The sequence below is a fragment of the Ochotona princeps genome, chromosome 22 (assembly GCF_030435755.1).
Source record: "Ochotona princeps isolate mOchPri1 chromosome 22, mOchPri1.hap1, whole genome shotgun sequence".
Lineage (NCBI taxonomy): Eukaryota > Metazoa > Chordata > Mammalia > Lagomorpha > Ochotonidae > Ochotona > Ochotona princeps.
In genome coordinates this window covers 36,832,212-36,849,850 of record NC_080853.1, presented here as the reverse complement: position 1 = coordinate 36,849,850, position 17,639 = coordinate 36,832,212, and the positions used below count along the sequence as shown (strand labels likewise).

Here is a 17,639-nt window from a genome sequence, read left to right as displayed (position 1 = left end):
GCTCTGTGTGCCCCAGCCCATCCTGGCCCCCCCACCCCCCGGCAGGCTATATGCGTTAGGTCCCTGTGTGCAACAGCTCTGTTCTTACAGTTCTTCGAGGGGAAGGAGCTCCGGCTGAAGCAGGAATACTTTGTGGTAGCCGCCACCCTCCAGGACATCATTCGCCGCTTCAAGTCATCCAAATTTGGCTGCCGGGACCCAGTGAGGACCTCTTTTGAGACATTCCCAGACAAGGTGATTGATGGGGCGAAGGGGAGAGCTGAGTGCATGCTGGGAGGGAGTGGGGCGGGAGTTCTTGGATTCTTGGAGGTCTCCCTCATATCTAGGAAGGGGCTGGACTGGGCGGCCCCTCAGTGTTCCCTCATCTCCGACACTTGCACACCTGGTGACCCCATCCTGTCCTGTTGGGATCCAGGCAGGAAGATCATTGGAAGGGCTCCTGGGACGAAGGCCTCATGTGCGTGGCAGGCCAAGCTCAGCGGTCTAGACAAGGCTGTCATAGCGGGGAAAGAGGCTGCGTCTGGGAGGGGCCCTCAGCCTGGAGGGGAAACCACCAGTCCTGCAGCTCCCCCCATGTACTCTGCAGACGCTGCGCACCTGTCCCAGAGAGCACCTTGCCCCGAGCTGGCAGCACCTGCCTGGCTCCCTCCCCAGGGCTCCTCTGAATTCTCCAGGCCCTCAGGGGTGGGGCTGCTCCTGTCGGCCCCATGGGTACCCACCGGGGTCAAGGAGACTGAAGGGTGGCCCTGTGTGAACTGCAGGTGGCCATCCAGCTGAACGACACCCACCCAGCTCTGTCCATTCCTGAGCTCATGCGGATCCTGGTGGATGTGGAGAAGGTGGATTGGGACAAGGTGAGCGTGAGGAGGTGACGGTGGTCTCCACACACCTGGATGTGGGGTCAGGTTGCCCCCCTAGAACCTGGATGTGATGATGGCATCTAGACCTCCAGCCTGTCCCTGCCATGATTCTGAATGGCTGAGCTAATCCTGGGGAGTAGGGGACTCCCCTGCACTGGGCATTAAGCCCCGAGATGGAGGGGTTGTGGGTAGGGGCTGGCCCTGGGAGACAGGCATGCTGTGGGGCACGAGGCAGCCAAGGCCAGGACGCATATGGGGCTAGGGCAATGATGCTCCTTACGGCTTCTCCGATCTCTTTTCGCATCATGAATTGGTAAGTTAACAGAGTACATGTTTTTTCATAGTTACAGACCTGTTCCATGCCTTGACCATTTGGGCCCTGTGTTCTTTGGGCTGCTGAGTTTTCTTGCTCTTGCTTTAGCTCTCCTGACAGGCAGTATTTGCCCTATGTCCTGTGGGATCCCCAAGCCCCGCTTGGTCTTAGGTTGTGCATGCCAAGCAAGGGGCCGCTTCCTATCCTGGCCAGCAGAGGGCAGCACCACATAGATGTGGAAATGAATAGAAAACTGCTCAGCAGTATGGTTTTCCAAAGAAAGGCTTTCAAACAATCATTCAGAGTGACTCTCAGCGCCATTCCTGATGTGGGCACAGAGACGGACAGGGCGCGAGACTCAGAGGGCAACGCCCTGACCGCAGGCTGGAAGGGCCTCTGGCATAGAGCTGCTTGTTGCTACACAAGACAAACACGCAAACATGCTCTGATGCCCTAGGCCTGGGAAATCACCAAGAAGACCTGCGCGTACACCAACCACACCGTGCTGCCTGAGGCCCTGGAGCGCTGGCCTGTGTCCATGTTCGAGAAGCTGCTGCCCCGGCACCTGGACATCATCTATGCCATCAACCAGAGGCACCTGGACGTGAGCCTGCCCCCCCCCCCGGCCAGTGTAGGGCGGGCGAGAGGGCTGCTCTGCGCCCTGGGGTCTGTGGCTGCCACTTGGCAAAGCTGTCAGCTCTGCTCTGTGTTGGGGAGTCAAGGTCTTTTCAAAATGCTGCCATGGCCGAGCAGGCTGGAGAAGGGAGACCAGTGCCCTGGGCCCCGGTATCAGCAGTGCAGGGCGCGTCAGGCCAGGCTGGTGACCGGGTGCCCTGGGCCCCGGTGTCGGCAGTGCAGGGCGCATCAGGCCAGGCTGGTGACCGGTGTCCTGGGCCCCGGTGTCGGCAGTGCAGGGCGCGTCAGGCCAGGCTGGTGACCGGTGCCCTGGGCCCCGGTGTTGGCAGTGCAGGGCGCGTCAGGCCAGGCACTGGGTATGCTCTTCATGCTCCCTGTAGGGCACAGAGATACATGAACAGGGCCGTGGGTGCAGGGGTAACAGTTCAGTAGTCTTGTGTTCATGGAGTGGTGGTGATGGGTCCGTCACTCCCTTATCTGTACGTTCAGGGTGCTTGCTTCTGGAGCTGTGTATCCGTGGAGTGTTTGCATCCATGGATTTGTCCAACCACTGGTCAAAAACACTTGAGAACTGCATGAGTTTCACACACTGGCGGACTTGTTTTGGCGTTAGCTTTTTAGCGCCTGTGTTGTATGATTCTTCATGATCTGCAGGTGCCGTATCTGAGCGCCCTGCTCCGGGTTGTATGTAATTACCATGTCATGTGAGACACTGGACCCCCCCCCCCGCCTTAGGGTGGCCAGTGCAGGGTCCTGGAGGAGGCTGCTGGCCGCTGAGGGACCACTGCAGTTGCTCTCATCCTGTGGTGGTGAGGCGTGGTGGAGTGCTGCCAGCTCCCAGCTCCTTGCGGCTCAGGCAGCAGCCCCCTAGCCTGCTGGCATTCCCATCTTTATCAGAGCAGCCCAGTGTGTCCCATGGCCAGGCTGAGGCAGGTGAAGGTTCTAGAGTTAGGTTCCTGCCATGCGTGCTAGTTTGGGGTCCTGGGTGCAGGTATGGACACCACAGCCGCTGGACTTCCTTGGAGGGGGTGTGGTAGGCCGTCTCCTGGGCCCTTGGGAGCCCACGGTGTGGTGTCTTGACCCCAGCATGTGGCTGCCCTGTTTCCCGGGGACGTGGACCGCTTGAGGAGGATGTCTGTGATTGAGGAGGGTGACTGCAAACGCATCAACATGGCCCACCTCTGCGTGATCGGCTCGCACGCCGTCAATGGCGTGGCCAGGATCCACTCGGACATCATAAAGCACACGGTGTGAGTGGGGATGCTGGGGGGAGACGCATGCAGCTCCTTGCTGAGACCTGCTGCCCTCGTGGGGACGGCAGAGCTGCCTCAGTAGCCACCGTGTCCCTGGGCAGCCCTGCTCTGGTTCCATGGTTGCCTCTCTCTGCCCGCTGGGTGGGCTCACGCTGAGTCTCCGTGTTGCCCACCGGAGGCAACTGGCAGCCAGGGGCCAGGTGTGATCCAGGAATTCTGTCCCCTTCTCCTCCTCACTGCCCCATGCTAGCCAGGCTGGGAGGGCCCAGGCCACGTGGGTCAATAGGGAAGCACATGAGCTGGGCACAGGAGACAGCCCAGTTGCTTGAGCTCTACATCCCTGGCCCTGGCTCCACTCCCACATGGACGCCTCTAGGGGACAGCCAGGTCTGACTTGTGAGGGTCGGAGCCAGCGTCAGACCCCACTGCCACACACGAATGAATGTTCCTGTGGGCTGGTGCCGCAGGCCGACAGTCCCCCAGCTCTGTGTCCTGCTGAGAAGGGAGGAACACACCGCACGCGCCCCTGGGTTTTCCTGGGGCCCCTTGACTGCCCGGATTCACCCTGGCATCTCACCGGTTCCCCACCCTCTGTCTGCAGCTTTAAGGACTTCTATGAGCTGGAGCCAGAGAAGTTCCAGAACAAGACGAACGGCATCACGCCCCGGCGGTGGCTGTTGCTGTGCAACCCTGGGCTGGCAGAGGTCATTGTGGAGGTGAGCTCTGGGCCTGCCATGTCTGAGCCCCCAGGAAGCTGGAGGTGCACAGGTGGCTGGACTGGTGGGGATCTCACATCGATCGGGCTGTAATAGTCTCTGGGCCCAGTGGCACACCAAGGGGTTCTGAGCCCATGGGTGCTTCTGGAAGGTTCGGAGTCCAGGCTCCAGGAAGGTTGGGCAGTAGCCCCAGGCCTGCTGCTGAAGGTAGCCCCTGGGGGCAGCTACAGGGAGACCGACCCCCCTCCCAGTCACTGCCGGGGATAGGGGTCTGGACGCTCTGTGGTTGGGGAGCTCCTCCCTGCAGAAGCTCTGCTCCATGGAGGGCTTAGGAGGCCGCTGAGAGCTGCGCCGTGCCCCGTGGACCGCTGAGTCCTGTGGGCCAGTGGAGCCCCACGGGGGATGGGCAGAGGCCGGCCACCGAGTCCTGTGGGCCAGTGCAGCCCTATGGCAGAGGCTGGTCACTGGGGCAGGAGGGCCAGTGAACCTGAGCCACCCCTGCCTTCTGCAGCGAATCGGGGAGGCCGTCTTGACAGACCTGAGCCAGCTGAAGAAGCTGCTGCCCTTGGTCAGTGACGAGGCCTTCATCAGGGATGTGGCCAAGGTCAAGCAGGTATGGGGTGCGTGCCCTCGTGACCTGGGCGGTGGTGGGAAATGCTCCCCGCGAGGCAGCAGGTGCTCTGGACCCCAGAGCCCACGGGGACCTTCCGCTGCCTGTCACAGGAAAACAAGCTCAAGTTCTCGGCCCTGCTGGAGAAGGAGTACAAGGTGAAGATCAACCCTTCCTCCATGTTTGACGTGCACGTCAAGAGGATCCATGAGTACAAGAGGCAGCTGCTCAACTGCCTGCACATCATCACACTGTACAACCGTGAGTGCGCCTGCGCGGGCGGGCCCGGGGCGCAGCCTGCACACCCTGTGCCAGTGTGCATGCACCCGTGTATGCCAGCTGAGCGTGTGGGGACCCGGCTGAAGGCTGGCCACCGGGAGTCTGGTGATTGGCACAGGAGCAAGTGGGCAGGCGCCTTGAGCAGTGGCAGCCGTGTCCCTGCAGCACAGGCCTCCAACATCTGGCCAGGGGCAGGGGTGCCCACAGGCTCCCCAGCTGGGTCTCCCGTTGAGTTGAGTTTTTATTTGGAATGCGTTGTTACCGCTCTGAGACTGCTTCTTGGGGGCAGACTGTGCTGCAGGAGAGGCGCTGGAAGTGCTTATAAAAACCAGGCTGGCGCCTGTGACATTGACAGGTGGCCTCCACGAGTTGTTTTAGGGCAGTGGAAATGTGCCTCAGCCTGTTCTGCCAGAAGGGAACAGGAGCACCTGCTAGGATTAGGACGCAGGCACTGAAGCCCTCAGAACAGCTCGGTTCTGAAGCCAGGCCACGCAGTGAGGAGTCTGGAGACCTGGGGGTCGGCCACGTAGCCTCTTCCAGACACGAAGCCCCCAGCAGGAACTTGGCTACCCTGGCCACTAAGTGAGCCCTGGCTGGCGAAGGGACCTGCCCTGTGGTGTCCGCAGGAGGCATGGGGGAAGCCACTCTCATCCGGGGGTCTGCTGCCCCTGGAGGCATTGTGTGCATTCCTGGGGGCACCCCTGGTACACTACCCGGGCAAGCCTGGCCTCTGTGGGCGCTCCCATGGTCCTCGTGGCGAGTCTGCCTTCGTGCCCTGCACCACCCTCCATGACTCCTTAGACACTGCTGTGGCTCCCTGCCTTCCAGGTGCTGCCCCTGCTGCCTGCCCCACCATCCCCCAGCACTGGCTGTGGGCGCCACCTCCCCCGAGTTCAGCTTGTTTAGGTCAATGTGGCCCAAACTGCCAGTCCTGGCTCCCCTGTCCCGCTCGAGCGCCTGCACTCCATGCCCTGGGCAGACAGGCTGCCGCCGTCCCTTGGCCGCTGGCCCCCACTGCTGTGTCTTGCATCTGCTGTGCTGGTCGCTTTCTTGGCAGTCAGGCACTCTTGGTCCCTTGGCCGTGTGACTGCAGGGACGTCGTCTGAGATGTACAGGGAATGTTGCCTTGGCTCTCTCCTGGGTGCCGTGAGGCGCAGGGAGCTTCCTTGGCCCATTCCTGTGGCCGGTTCCTGCCCTGCTGTGCCCACTGGCTGGGTCCTCCTGGCCATGCCCACTGCCGTGGGTCCTCCCAGGCCCCGAAGTCTGTGTTGGGCCTGTAGGTGCCCACTCAGTGGCAGTTCCTGGAGGTCTGTGGCGTTCCTGGCCTCATGCTCTGTTGGGGTAAGCTGGGCCGCCTCCAGCCTTCCGGGGGCCTCTGCATGCACCTGGCTGCCCTGTTCTTACGCTGGACCACTGCCTGTTTCCCTGGCACGTGGGGTGTCTCCACGGCTGCTTCTGCCGCCCCTCCAGCATGCTGTGGCCCCGCCCCAGGGTGGACGCTGCAGCCACGGTGTTGAGGCTGCACCTTTCCAGCTCTCTGCTGGCAGAACTGCAGCTGACTTGGAACCACAGCTGCTTTCTGTCGCTGGAACCAATGGTCTGAGGCTGTGTACTTTGTAAGGAAATGGCGTGTTGGGCTCCCGATTGGCTGGAGGGTCCAAACAGCATGGGACTGTTGGCCTGACTGTGGCAGAGCGTGGTGGGGAAAAGGCCCTGGCCATTCACGGAGGAGACAGGCACATGGGCGGCCTCACCCTGCACCTCCTGGGAGCATGCTTGCTAGTGAGACCCCTGGCTCCGAGGGTAGCCCCCCAATAACCCTGGAGCTGACCCCTGCCCTTGAGGCCAGCAGAGCAGGTGCTGCACTTGGCCTGCAGGAAACCACATGCTCGCCCAGCATGTGCCTGTCCCCTTCAGGAATCTAGAATTCTGGTGTCCAGACGCAAGTAACTCCTGCTGGCCCTTTCTGGAAAGCCAAGTGCTGTGTGCACAAGCATGGAGGAGACCAGGGGACAACCCCACCCCTCTGTAAGGGAGCCGTGGCTGTGACTGTATCGCATGGGCCAAAACACTAACAGCGCAGTCCGCCTGTCCGGCAGTGACTAAGCCTGCAGAGCCATTGGTCCATTGTCACCAGGCAGGGCGGCCCTGACTGTAGGGTCTTAACTTATGTCTCTTCTGTTTGCTCCACAGGAATAAAGAAAGACCCCGCCAGAGCCATTGTACCCAGAACTGTAATGATTGGGGGCAAGGTGAGCTCACTGCTTTTTCACTAATTTTTTTGAACATTTGTCCCCAAATACACAATTACCCCCACATGTGCTGGGCAGCCAGGGCTCAGGAGCCACCTGCACAGCCCACTGGAAGCCACAGCAGCCAGCATGCACACAGTGGTGGCCATGGCCTGACTAAGTGGGTAGGGATGCTAGTGAGGTCAGTGGAATAGGAGGGGATGGGATGACAATCTGCCTGGCCAGCTTATGGGAGTGGGGTCCCCAGCACTGAGAGCCAGCCCCCAGGGCGTGGCTGCAGGCTGCTGTGGTGGGCCTGGGGGTCCCCAGCATTGAGAGCCAGCCTCCAGGGCGTGGCTGCAGGCTGCTGTGGTGGGCCTGGGGGTCCCCAGCATTGAGAGCCAGCCCCCAGGGCGTGGCTGCAGGCTGCTGTGGTGGGCCTGGGGGTCCCAAGCATTGAGAGCCAGCCCCCAGGGCGTGGCTGCAGGCTGCTGTGGTGGGCCTGGGGGTCCCAAGCATTGAGAGCCAGCCACCAGGGCGTGGCTGCAGGCTGCTGTGGTGGGCCTGGGGGTCCCAAGCATTGAGAGCCAGCCACCAGGGTGTGGCTGCAGGCTGCTGTGGTGGGCCTGGGGCCAGGGCCGCCCTGTGGCAGTAGATGATTCTTTAGCCAATTGGCAGCTCCCCTTAACACAGCTTGGTTTCTTTTCCTTTTACTCACGTGGACCCTGCTTCCATGTTGTTCCTGGGCCCTGGTCACATCATCGTGCATGGGTATATCCTGTCTTCATTAGGTTGGGGTTCCTACGGGTGGGTACAGCTTCTTTATGGGACCACACGGGAACAGCTGCTCACAGCAAGTCCTCAGACTCCAGCTGGGAACATGGCCGGGCCGTGTGTTCTGGGCCTGGGTGTCAGTGGTCCTGGGTGTCAGGCCTGGCCCTGGCCCACAGGGCTGTCCTCTCCGACTTGGGCACCTGCAAAGGTAGAGTGGAGGGCTCGTTGCAGCTCAGCTCTGCGGACATTCAGCTCCTTCTGTCTGCCCAGCCACCTTCCTACTCCTGTTACTGCTGACGCTGGGCAGGACTCCACGTGCCTCACTGTCCAGGTTTCAGGATTTCTCCTGGAGGCAGGGGCTTTAGAAGACCAGGGCACTGGCCCAGAGTAGTAGCCTGGTGACTAGCACTGGTTCACATCCTGGTGGCTCTGCTTCCCATCAGCTCTTGCCTGTGGCTTGGGAAAGCAGTGGGACAGCCCACGGCCTCGGGAGCCTGCACCTGCGTGGGAGACCTGGAAGAGGCTCCTGGCTTCGGATCAGCTCAGCCCCGGCCATTGTGGCCACTTGGAGAGTGAGCCAGCGGATGTAGGATCTTTCCATCGCTCCTTCTTTTTGTATATTTGCTTTTTCAACTAAAAAATAAATAAAATCTTTAAAAAAAAAAAAAAAAGGAAAGACTAGGGCAGGTCCTGCCCAGGTAGGTGTGATGTCCCAGCGCAGGCCTTGCCCAGGTGGTGGTGCGGGACATCCGAGGGCAGGTCCTGCCTAGTAGGACAGACATCCCAGGGCAGCTCTGCCCAGGTACGGGGAGCCTCTGAGGGCAGGCCCTGCCCAGGTGTGTGGCACAGCTTGTGTTGGAGGGCCTGCCTTCAGCTCCTGACTCGAGCCTCCTCCTGAGGGTGACAGGCAGTAGTGGCACACGTAGCTGAGTTCCTGTCACCAGCCAGCTGGGGACCCAGGCTCAGTTCCTGGCTCCTGGCTTCCGTTCCCTCCCCTTGGGGGCGTTTCTGGAGAGGACCTGCAAGCCGAAGCTTTCTGTCTGCCTGATCTCTGTGTTTCTGCCTTTTTCTTTTTTTTTTTTTTTAAAGTAAAACTCTGACTAAACTGATGTTTTTAAAGGACACATGTGAAACGTTAGAATGTCAAGCCTGGTTGAGAAGTGGACAGATTGCACCATCCCCTGAGGCTGTGGGACCACCCCTGGTGATGGCCCTTCCTGCCCCGTCCTCAGTCCCCCAACTCCCAGGAAAGGACATTTTCCTCCAAAGCCACAGTGCACGCATCACTCCTGAGACCTGGTCGCCAAATGCGTCCTCGAGCAGGTGTCCAACTGTCCTGCTCATTTACATTTTTCCATTGTTGTTTTAGTCTGTCTATTTTGTCTGATGGATAGGTAGGCAGAGAGTTGGAGCTGCACCAGGCTGCACCCAGGGGCCTGGGACGTGGGGGCAGTGACCCCAAGCAGCTGAGCCATCACCCTGCTGCCTCCCAGGGTGCCCTGGACTTACACCAGACACTTTTTTTACAGATCTATTTATTTTTATTAGATTTACAAAAAGAAGGAGAGACAGAGAGGAAGATCTTCCACCTGTTAGTTCATTCGCCAAGTGGCCACAGTGGCCTGAACTGAGCCAATCCGAAGCCAGGAGCCAGGTGCCTTGTCCAAGTTTCCCACGTGGGTGCAGGGTCCCAAGGCTTCGGGCCATCCTTGACTGCTTTCCCAGGCCAGAGGCAGGGAACCAGATGGAAAGTGGAGCAGCCAGAACGTGAACCAGCACCCATATGGGTCCTGGTGCGTGCAGGGTGAGGATTAACCCCTGGACCCTCGGCAGACACTCCGAATACGGAGTGCAGATGTCTCTGGCAGTGTCGTCATCCCCCCAAGACACCTGCACCTGAAGCCTGCTTCAACACCAGTCCAGCGAGACGGGCTGCTGGGTCTCCATTGTCACAACCGTGCTGTGCCCTGCCTGTCTCCCTTGGCTAGAAGTTCACTGTTTTCCAAGTGCTTCCCCCGGGGTGGTCAGGTTCTGTTTCCGGCTCAGCCCATGACTCCAGCAGTCTGTGTCTCTCTTGTCATTTCCACAAAACTGGCTGGAGGCCTAAAACCCAAAGCCAGATAGGCCGGCTGTGTGAGGGAGGCGGGATGGTAAGGACCACGCAGCAGAAGCCAAGACCTCGGAGCCCACGCTGCGCCCCGGCTGCCCCCGGTGATCACCAGGGCCACCGGGAAAGCCCTCACACCCCCTCTGCTTCCAGGCAGCTCCTGGTTACCACATGGCCAAGATGATCATCAAGTTAGTCACATCCATTGGGGATGTCGTCAATCACGACCCGATTGTGGGCGACCGGCTCAAGGTCATCTTCCTGGAAAACTACCGGGTATCCTTGGCCGAGAAAGGTAGCTCCAGCTGTCTGCATGAGTGGGGCTAGGGGTGGGCACTGGGGCCACTCGGCGTCTCCGTGTCCTGGATGCCAGCCCACGTGGGGGCACTGATTGCAGAGTGTGAGGCCCCCACAGCTCCTCAGTGTCCCGGGTGGACTCGCTCAGCAGCCCGGTACCTGTGCCACCATGCTTGTGTGAGCCTGCCATGGCCTGCCTGTTCCCTCTCCTGCATTCAGACGCCATGCCTGCCCCTGCTGCTGGCAGGACACACGCCTGGGAGGGTGCCTTTCCCGCCCCTCCTGCTGGCTTCTCCCCCCACCCACAGTTGCTAGGTGCAGTCTTTGCTTGTTTCCCAGAGGCCTGAGAAGCACTGGCCAGGAGCGTGGGGGTTGCTGCCAGTCCTCTCCTGCTTCTGCAGCGCCCTCCTCCGGTTGCCAGTGTGGGCGTCCTGTCTGCCCCAGCCACATGGGGACTTGCCCTGCCCGCTCCTGAGCAGGGCCTGAGCTCGGGATCGGCTGTGAGCAGGTTGTCGAGCCTACTGGTCCAGAGAGACAGGTGCAGGGAGCTCACGCTTGGGGGCAGGGCCCCAGCAGAAGGACCTGGCTGGCCGCATACGGTCCCTTATGGTGTGACCACAAGGGTCCCCCAGGCTCATCCCAACTCCAGGTTGCTCCTGGAAGGACCCAAGTATCTCTTCTAGATCCTTTGCCACCTGAGAGGGGGAGGGCTTTCCTCAGGAATCTCCTTCTTGGCCTCTCTGCCCTGTGTGCTCCAAAGAAGGGACATAAAACTGGTGGCCGTGTCCTGAGCCGAAGTGGGTGACTGTCTGCTCTCTTTTTGGCCCTGGCCCTGCGGGGGCGGGGGGGGCACTGGCTTGTCCTCAGGGTGGTGGATCCTGCCCTGGGGAACTTGCTTGCAGGCAGGGCAGGCCCTCCAGGTAGGACAGAGTGAGTGTGCAGGGCATGCCTGGTGAGTGACTGCCTCCTGCCCTGCAGTGATCCCAGCCGCAGACCTATCTCAGCAGATCTCCACCGCGGGCACCGAGGCCTCGGGCACGGGCAACATGAAGTTTATGCTCAATGGGGCACTCACCATCGGCACCATGGATGGTGCCAATGTGGAGATGGCCGAGGAAGCTGGCATAGAGAATCTCTTCATCTTTGGCCTGCGAGTGGAGGACGTGGAGGCCCTGGACCAGAAGGGGTAAGGGCCCCTGTGTCCCGTGGTGCTGAGGCCTAGGGTAGGGGTTGGGGTGGGGTGGTGACCAGACCCCTCGGGAGCACAGAGCAGCTGGATCCCAGGGAGGAGCCTTGGTGCTCCCATGCTCATCCACAGCCCAGTCTGCAGGGCTCAGACCTGGGGCTCCCTCAGCACTGAAGGCTGCTGCCTTGAGGCGTCCCTGCTGGGGAAGCCACTACCAGGCAGGCTGGGGCCTTGGCTCAGAGCAGCTCCTGTGGCGCTGGAGGTCTGCTTGCCGGCTGTTGGGGAGTAGTTTACTGGGTCTAGTTTCATATTTGGAGACCCAGTAGAGAGGACAGGAGCCCCAGAGAGCTCTGATCTCGCCCGGCCCCAGTGCCCCCTTGCTGTTGGCATCTTGCCGGAACTGGCCAACCAGTGCGGCCCTACCAGGTGCCATCCCCGCTCTCCACCAGCACCCGGGGCTGCAGCCCGTGGGGTTCAGTCTCATCCAGATGAGTCCTGTCTCCGCTTGTTTTCACAACCTTGATGCTGGCAAGCAGTCTTGGTGCTGGCCTGATTGGGAGGGAGAATTAATGGCGCCAGACAGCGTTGCCTGACTACCTCACAGCCACGGGGAGTCGGCATCAGCCAAAAGCCCTGATGTCACCTAGGGAGACTGACCATGCCCGCCAGCCAGCGCCATCGGCCGTCCTCCTAGGGCCTGGAGCCTGTGCCTGCCTCCTGTACAGCTGGCCGCAGCAGGCGCCTTCCTCATCTGCTGTCTGCTTCAGCTTCAAGGTGCAGCCAGGGCTGTCGCGGCTCAGCCTCTGGGCAGGATCAGTTGGATGCCCGGTCCAGCAGTGGACAGCCTTACCACATTCCCTCCATGTGCACAAGCAGGTGGACCTGGCTGACTGCTCACAGCACCTCCTAAAGGCATGGTGGTGTTCTGCAGCCCTCTGCTGCCCACCCTGTGCTGAGTGGCCCATCTCTCTGCAGCTACGTGGCCAGAGAGTACTACGAGCGCCTGCCTGAGCTGAGGCAGGCCATCGACCAGATCCGCAGCGGCTTCTTCTCCCCCAAGGAGCCAGACTGCTTCAAGGACGTGGTGGACATGTTGATGTACCATGACAGGTGGGCCGGGAACACCAGTGTCCCCTCCTCCTCTGCCTTTGGGGATGGCCACAGAGCCAGGCCTTGGCAGTGGTCCCCAGCACCGCCTATGGGGACTCCTGGTACAAGGTTGGGGAAGGTATCTGGGAGCCTGTCTGGTGACTGAGCAAGCGGAGGGGCCTCTGGGCAGGCTGTAGATCCCAGGGGCAGCTGTGACTGCAAGGGGCCAGCAGCAAACATGCAAGGAACTGAACTGGACGACCAGGAAGCCTGGGAGACGCCAGGCAGTGCCTGTGAGAATGGCAATGGCTCGACACCGTCACTCCACAGCACAAGCAGGACCCCAAGGCAATCCCTCAGTGCTCCCTACCTCTCCTGCCCGGTGTGGACACTGCCTGGCCCTCACTCCAGAGCCCCGTGCCAGGGTACTGGCACCCCTCCTCAGGCCCAGTCATGAGCACGGGCAGGTGCGTGTAGGCTGAGGCAGTTCCCTGCTGACAAGGGAAGGACAATCTTTAAAAAAAAAAAGATTTGGAAAGCAAATTCACAGAAGGTGAGGCAGAGAGGAAGTCCCTCTATGTGGTTCACTCCGCAAATGGCCAAAACTGCCGGAGCTGAGCCAGTGTGAAGCCAGGAGCCTCTTAGAGGTCTCCCTTGTGTGTGTAGGGTTCCAAGGACTTGTGCCTTCCTGTGCTGCCTTCCCAGGCCATAAGCAGGGATCTGGATCAGAAGTGAAGCAGCCAGGACAGGAACCGGCGTCCAATCGGTATGCCATTGCTTGCAAGTGAAGGACTAGCCTGTTGAGACACAGCAACAGTGCCAAGGGGATTTTTAAATCATGGATGTTACAATGGTTCTGTTTGGGAGTACCAGGGACAGTAGGTGATGCTGTCCTCCTCCTAACAAGTGGCGCTGGCCAACCTGTGAGCGCTGCTGGCCCTGGCAGGTTAGGTGGGGGCCCCGTGCATGCAGTTTCCTTAAAAGCACGTTGGGTGAAAGGCAGCTGTTACCCAGCATAGGGATCCCTACAGTGTGGGTACTGTTCGCAGAAACCCCGTGGCCACCTGCTGCCCTTGCCCAGCCTCCTGTGTGTGCCCTTTCTTAGGTTCAAAGTGTTTGCAGACTACGAAGCATACCTGCAGTGCCAGGCCCAGGTGGACCAGCTGTACCAGGTAGGCTCACAGTGCCCATCTCCCATGGCAGGGGGGGCGGGTCTGACTTCTCCCTGGCTGGTCCTGTCTGCCCATGGGAAGCTGTCAAGATCAGTCCTGCTGGCCTAGGAACTGGCCAAGCCCAAGGGGTTTCTGGTCTCAACCCTTCTGGGAGATGCTGATGTTGCCAGCTGCTACAGCCTAGCCCAAGCCCTGGGCAGGAGCCAACCTGTGGCTGATGGCCAGCTGGTAGTGTCCCTGTTGGGTGTCTGTGCGCTGGGTGGACACTGGGCCCTTACGGGGCTCTCACTTCCAGGATTAAGTGCAGGACCGGGCTTTCTCCTCTTCCACCTGGAGCCCGAAGCCCCACGCACTGAGCCACACCTCTCTCCCCACAGAATCCCAAGGAGTGGACCAGGAAGGTCATCAGGAACATCGCATGCTCGGGCAAGTTCTCCAGTGACCGGACCATCACTGAGTACGCGCAGGAGATCTGGGGTGTGGAGCCGTCTGACCTGCAGATCCCGCCACCCGACATTCCCCGGGACTAGTGCCCCACGCGGCTGGACCAGCTCCTCTGGTGGGGTTCCCAGCCCTTGGCCAGCAGCTGCCGGTCTCTGTTCTACACAGTACCGTGTTTCTGGGAGGAGCCACGGGCTTGGGAGGATGGTTTTGAAGAGCAAGGCGAGGAGAGAAGCCAGGGGCATTTGCCCTGTTTCCTGCCAAGCAGAGTTCACAGCACAGACAGGCACGCATGCGGCCCCTACGGCTTTAGTCCCTCGCCCTGTGGAAGGTCCTGGCAGGGCGGGTGCCTCCTGGGCATCCCTCCTTCCCCTCAACCTCACACACCTCCTGCTAGGAGCCTGGGTCCGGGCAGGTGGCTGCGCTGATGCCTGAGCTGCCAGCCACAAAGGCCAGGCCACCTAGCCTTTGTAGCTGTCCTTAGCAGGCATCTAGGATGTAGGCTGGCTGGAAGGTGAGGTGCTGAGCAGGGTTTCAGTACCCAGCGTCTTAGTGGCCATGTTTAGGTCAAGGCTGAGTGCTGCAGGATGAACTTGGGTAGTTGTTTGCAAAACGAAATGGAAGTAGTTCCAAGTCGTAGAAACCACCTGATTGGTTTCTGGCCTGGCAGGAGCAGGGGCCACTGCCGCCCCCAACGCTCCCCTCCACCGCCTGTTCTGGGTGTTCTTCCCGTCAGCGTCACGTCGGTGGGTCCCAGTGACCAGCTGGGGCAGGTTCTCTAGGACGGTGGGCATGGTGGGCCTGTCGCCGTGCCCTGAGGCTGACACTGCCCCCGTGTTGTCCAAAGGACAGGGCCAGCAGCAGGATAGGCAGGCTTGCACAACCTGGGTGAGGCATCTGGCAGAGGCTCCTGCCACCTCGCACGCTGGCCTGGGGGCCCCAGGGTCTTCTAGGTGTGCCAGCCACCAGGGCCACTGGGGTTCTTGCAGAGGGCACGTGCCAGGCTCACACCTGCATCCGCTGCCATGTAATGGCTCCATGTGTGGGGTCACACTCCTGATGCTGACTGTGGCTGCCACCCTTCTCTGCCCTCACTGCTCTTCCCCTGTGAGAAACACAATAAACGTCACACCCGTGGTTTGCTGACAGGCCTCTGCGTCTCTGCACATGGTGCGGTGGGGCTGACAGCAAGTTCAGGGTTCAGGCTGATGCCCAAGACCTGGCTATTCCCTGGCTATTCCCACACGGGGACAGGCTCTGGGCATGGGCCCAAGTGCCTCCCTCTGTGACTGGGGCCTGGGTGAGAATAGAAAGTTCTGAGGGGACAGAGCCGGTTTGCCCACTGCCAGCTGTCCAGGGCGGGTGAAGCCACGTGTGTATTTCTGCTATGCCTTACTGGTCTGCACCTGTGGCTTCTGGCTCCAGGGAGAGGAGCCGATCTGTTGTATATGGAGCTGCATCTTGGGGTGACTCCCCCAAGGACCCAACAACAGCAAGGCCCTGCCCTTGACAGGCTCTTCTCATATACTATAGTTGGGGAGCCCTGGGGGGGGGACACTCCCCGGGGTCTCTGGACCCTCGCTCTCTGGCTCCTAGGACTCGGGTGCAGCTTCAGAGGGGAGCAGGCCACACCCCCAGAGCTTCGTGGGTTTGGGTTCTGGTCCTGGCCACAGCTGGATCTTGCAGCCTCCAGCTGGAGTGGGTAAGAGAAGCAGCCATCAGGGCAGGCAGAGGCCACTGGCCCAAGCTGCTTCCAACTCGGGCTCCTGTTATAACACTGAGAAGGGGGCTGAAGCTCGGCAGAGGGAGAGCTTCCATCCATTCCTGGTGCAGATGTCTCAACAATCCTGTGCGGGTGGTAGGGACGCAGCAGCCGCTGCCTCCAGAATGCACATCAGCAGGAAGCCAAGCTGGGGCCTGGTGGTGTCACTGCTGCCCCAGATGGGCCCCCAAAGCTTGTCCTCCTCTACCTGTCACACTGCCCCAGCAGAGCTGTGGGGTAGGCAGTTCACAGCAGTGAGAGTCCTGGTGGGGGTTTGTCTGGCCCAGCTGGGCACAAGTGCAGTTCTGTGACCCGCAGGCCTCTGGCGGGACCCTAGTTCCACTGAGACACTGGGCTGAGGTGTCATCTTCCAGTCCGGGGCCAGACAAGGACAGGGCAGCAGCCTGGCAGAAGGCACAATGCGTTAGACTTCAAGCTGGCCAGTGGGGCAGGGTGGGGGCGGAGGGGGTCCCCTGCTGGCTGCTGGGCCCTGCCAGTCCATGACTGCACAGGAACCCTGGGCCAGGGCGAGGTGAAGAAGGCTTGAGAGCTGGGGGGCTGCCTTGCACACAAATAGCAGGACTGGAATCATCAGCCAGGGGCTCCCTGGTGAGTGGCCTGGAGGTGTTGCTCAAACAGGTCCAGGCTGGGGCCCACGCCCGAGGATGAGGAGGGACCCCCAGGGCTGCAAGCATCACTCAAGGACAAGCAGACCACCACCACAGTTTTATTCTTCTATAAATGCTCTGTCTAGGGCCAGGTTAGGAGGACAGTGGGTGGAATGAGGAAGTATGGGTCCTGGTCCCTGGCTGTGGGTGAGCAGCAGGCTGCCCAGGGAAGTGGGGATGCCCAAGGCAGGCAAGCAGGAAGGCAGGACAGGGTGCACCTCTGGAACCTTCAGTCCACTGCGTGGGTGCCGGGAAAGGCAAGAAGAACCTTCCACATACTGCACAGGGGTCCCAGGCCACTATCCTGGCCCTGCCTGGGCACCAGGGCTGGCTCAGGCACTGGGCTCCGCCAAGGGACACTGCCTGCTGTGTCTCCAAAGTCTTCCCAGTGAGAGCAGGCTGAGTGGTGGCAGGAGGAGGGGGCCGGGGCTGCATGCCGACCACCCAGACCCCCTCATGTTCCGTGCTGCCGGCCACCTCCACGGGCTGTGGCCTCCAGGCCTCTCTTGTGGTGGGAACTGGCTCCCGAGTGCTGCCAGGTTCCGGGCTGCTGACCGCAGGGCAAGGGGCAGGACGGAGGTCCTCATGCTTCCTCCGCATGGCCAGCCTCAGTGCTGGCGCTCGGGTTCCCACTTCCCCAGGAACTCCCTGGGCCAGAAGGAGGACGCGGGTGAAGCGCATTGTGCAGTGCAGACCCTCAGGGGAGAGATGCGGTCAGGCCCACCACCCCACACCCCACACCCCACACTCGTGGGGCTGAGCGCTGGGCCAGCTTTGCTGACAGATGTTCCTTTTAGAATGGGGGCACAGCAAACGTGTTCTTCCCACACATCCCTGTGGCTGGGCCACGTCCCCCCACCACGCTATGGGGAGCTGCATTTTGGCCTGTGAGGGCGTGGCCGGCCCACTGGGAGTCCAGTCAAGTAGCGCGGCTGTCACGTGGCTGGCTTCTCTAGTGCAGCAGCCCCAGTGGGTCCTGCAACACTTGGGTCCTGCCCAAGCCTCTGGCCGGTGCAACCCCTCCCCCAGGAAGCAGCTGAGCATGGACAGACTTGTAGGCGGGGTGGGGGCGGGGCAAGCCAGGTTCTCCTGTGTGCAGGGTTGGCGACCTGAGAACCCAGGATGGACAGTGAGGCTGACCCAGCAGCGGTGGCACATACCCACACAGGTAGGGCCTACACAGCAGATGACCTGTTCCTGTCCGATCATAGAACAGCCCAGAACAGGGAGGAAGTTTCTTCCAAG

At 60.9% G+C, this 17,639-nt stretch overlaps 2 protein-coding genes across 2 annotated transcripts in view; one reads left to right on the top strand and one right to left on the bottom strand.

The window, feature by feature from the left end:
• PYGB (glycogen phosphorylase B) overlaps window positions 1–15,115 on the top strand; it is a 39,994-nt gene extending 24,879 nt beyond the window's left edge. The window contains exons 8-20 of the mRNA XM_004593319.2: window positions 91–234; window positions 762–854; window positions 1,631–1,777; window positions 2,896–3,059; window positions 3,664–3,778; window positions 4,290–4,391; window positions 4,502–4,649; window positions 6,861–6,919; window positions 9,933–10,074; window positions 11,055–11,262; window positions 12,238–12,372; window positions 13,457–13,523; window positions 13,901–15,115. Of these exons, the coding sequence (XP_004593376.2) occupies window positions 91–234; window positions 762–854; window positions 1,631–1,777; window positions 2,896–3,059; window positions 3,664–3,778; window positions 4,290–4,391; window positions 4,502–4,649; window positions 6,861–6,919; window positions 9,933–10,074; window positions 11,055–11,262; window positions 12,238–12,372; window positions 13,457–13,523; window positions 13,901–14,053 (1,677 nt within the window). The 3' untranslated portion in view covers window positions 14,054–15,115. The remainder of the gene's footprint in view (window positions 1–90; window positions 235–761; window positions 855–1,630; window positions 1,778–2,895; window positions 3,060–3,663; window positions 3,779–4,289; window positions 4,392–4,501; window positions 4,650–6,860; window positions 6,920–9,932; window positions 10,075–11,054; window positions 11,263–12,237; window positions 12,373–13,456; window positions 13,524–13,900) is intronic.
• Window positions 15,116–16,434: 1,319 nt separating this feature from the next.
• ABHD12 (abhydrolase domain containing 12, lysophospholipase) overlaps window positions 16,435–17,639 on the bottom strand; it is a 73,059-nt gene continuing 71,854 nt past the window's right edge. The window contains exon 13 of the mRNA XM_058679931.1: window positions 16,435–17,042. Coding sequence (XP_058535914.1) covers window positions 17,003–17,042 — 40 coding nt within the window. The 3' untranslated portion in view covers window positions 16,435–17,002. The remainder of the gene's footprint in view (window positions 17,043–17,639) is intronic.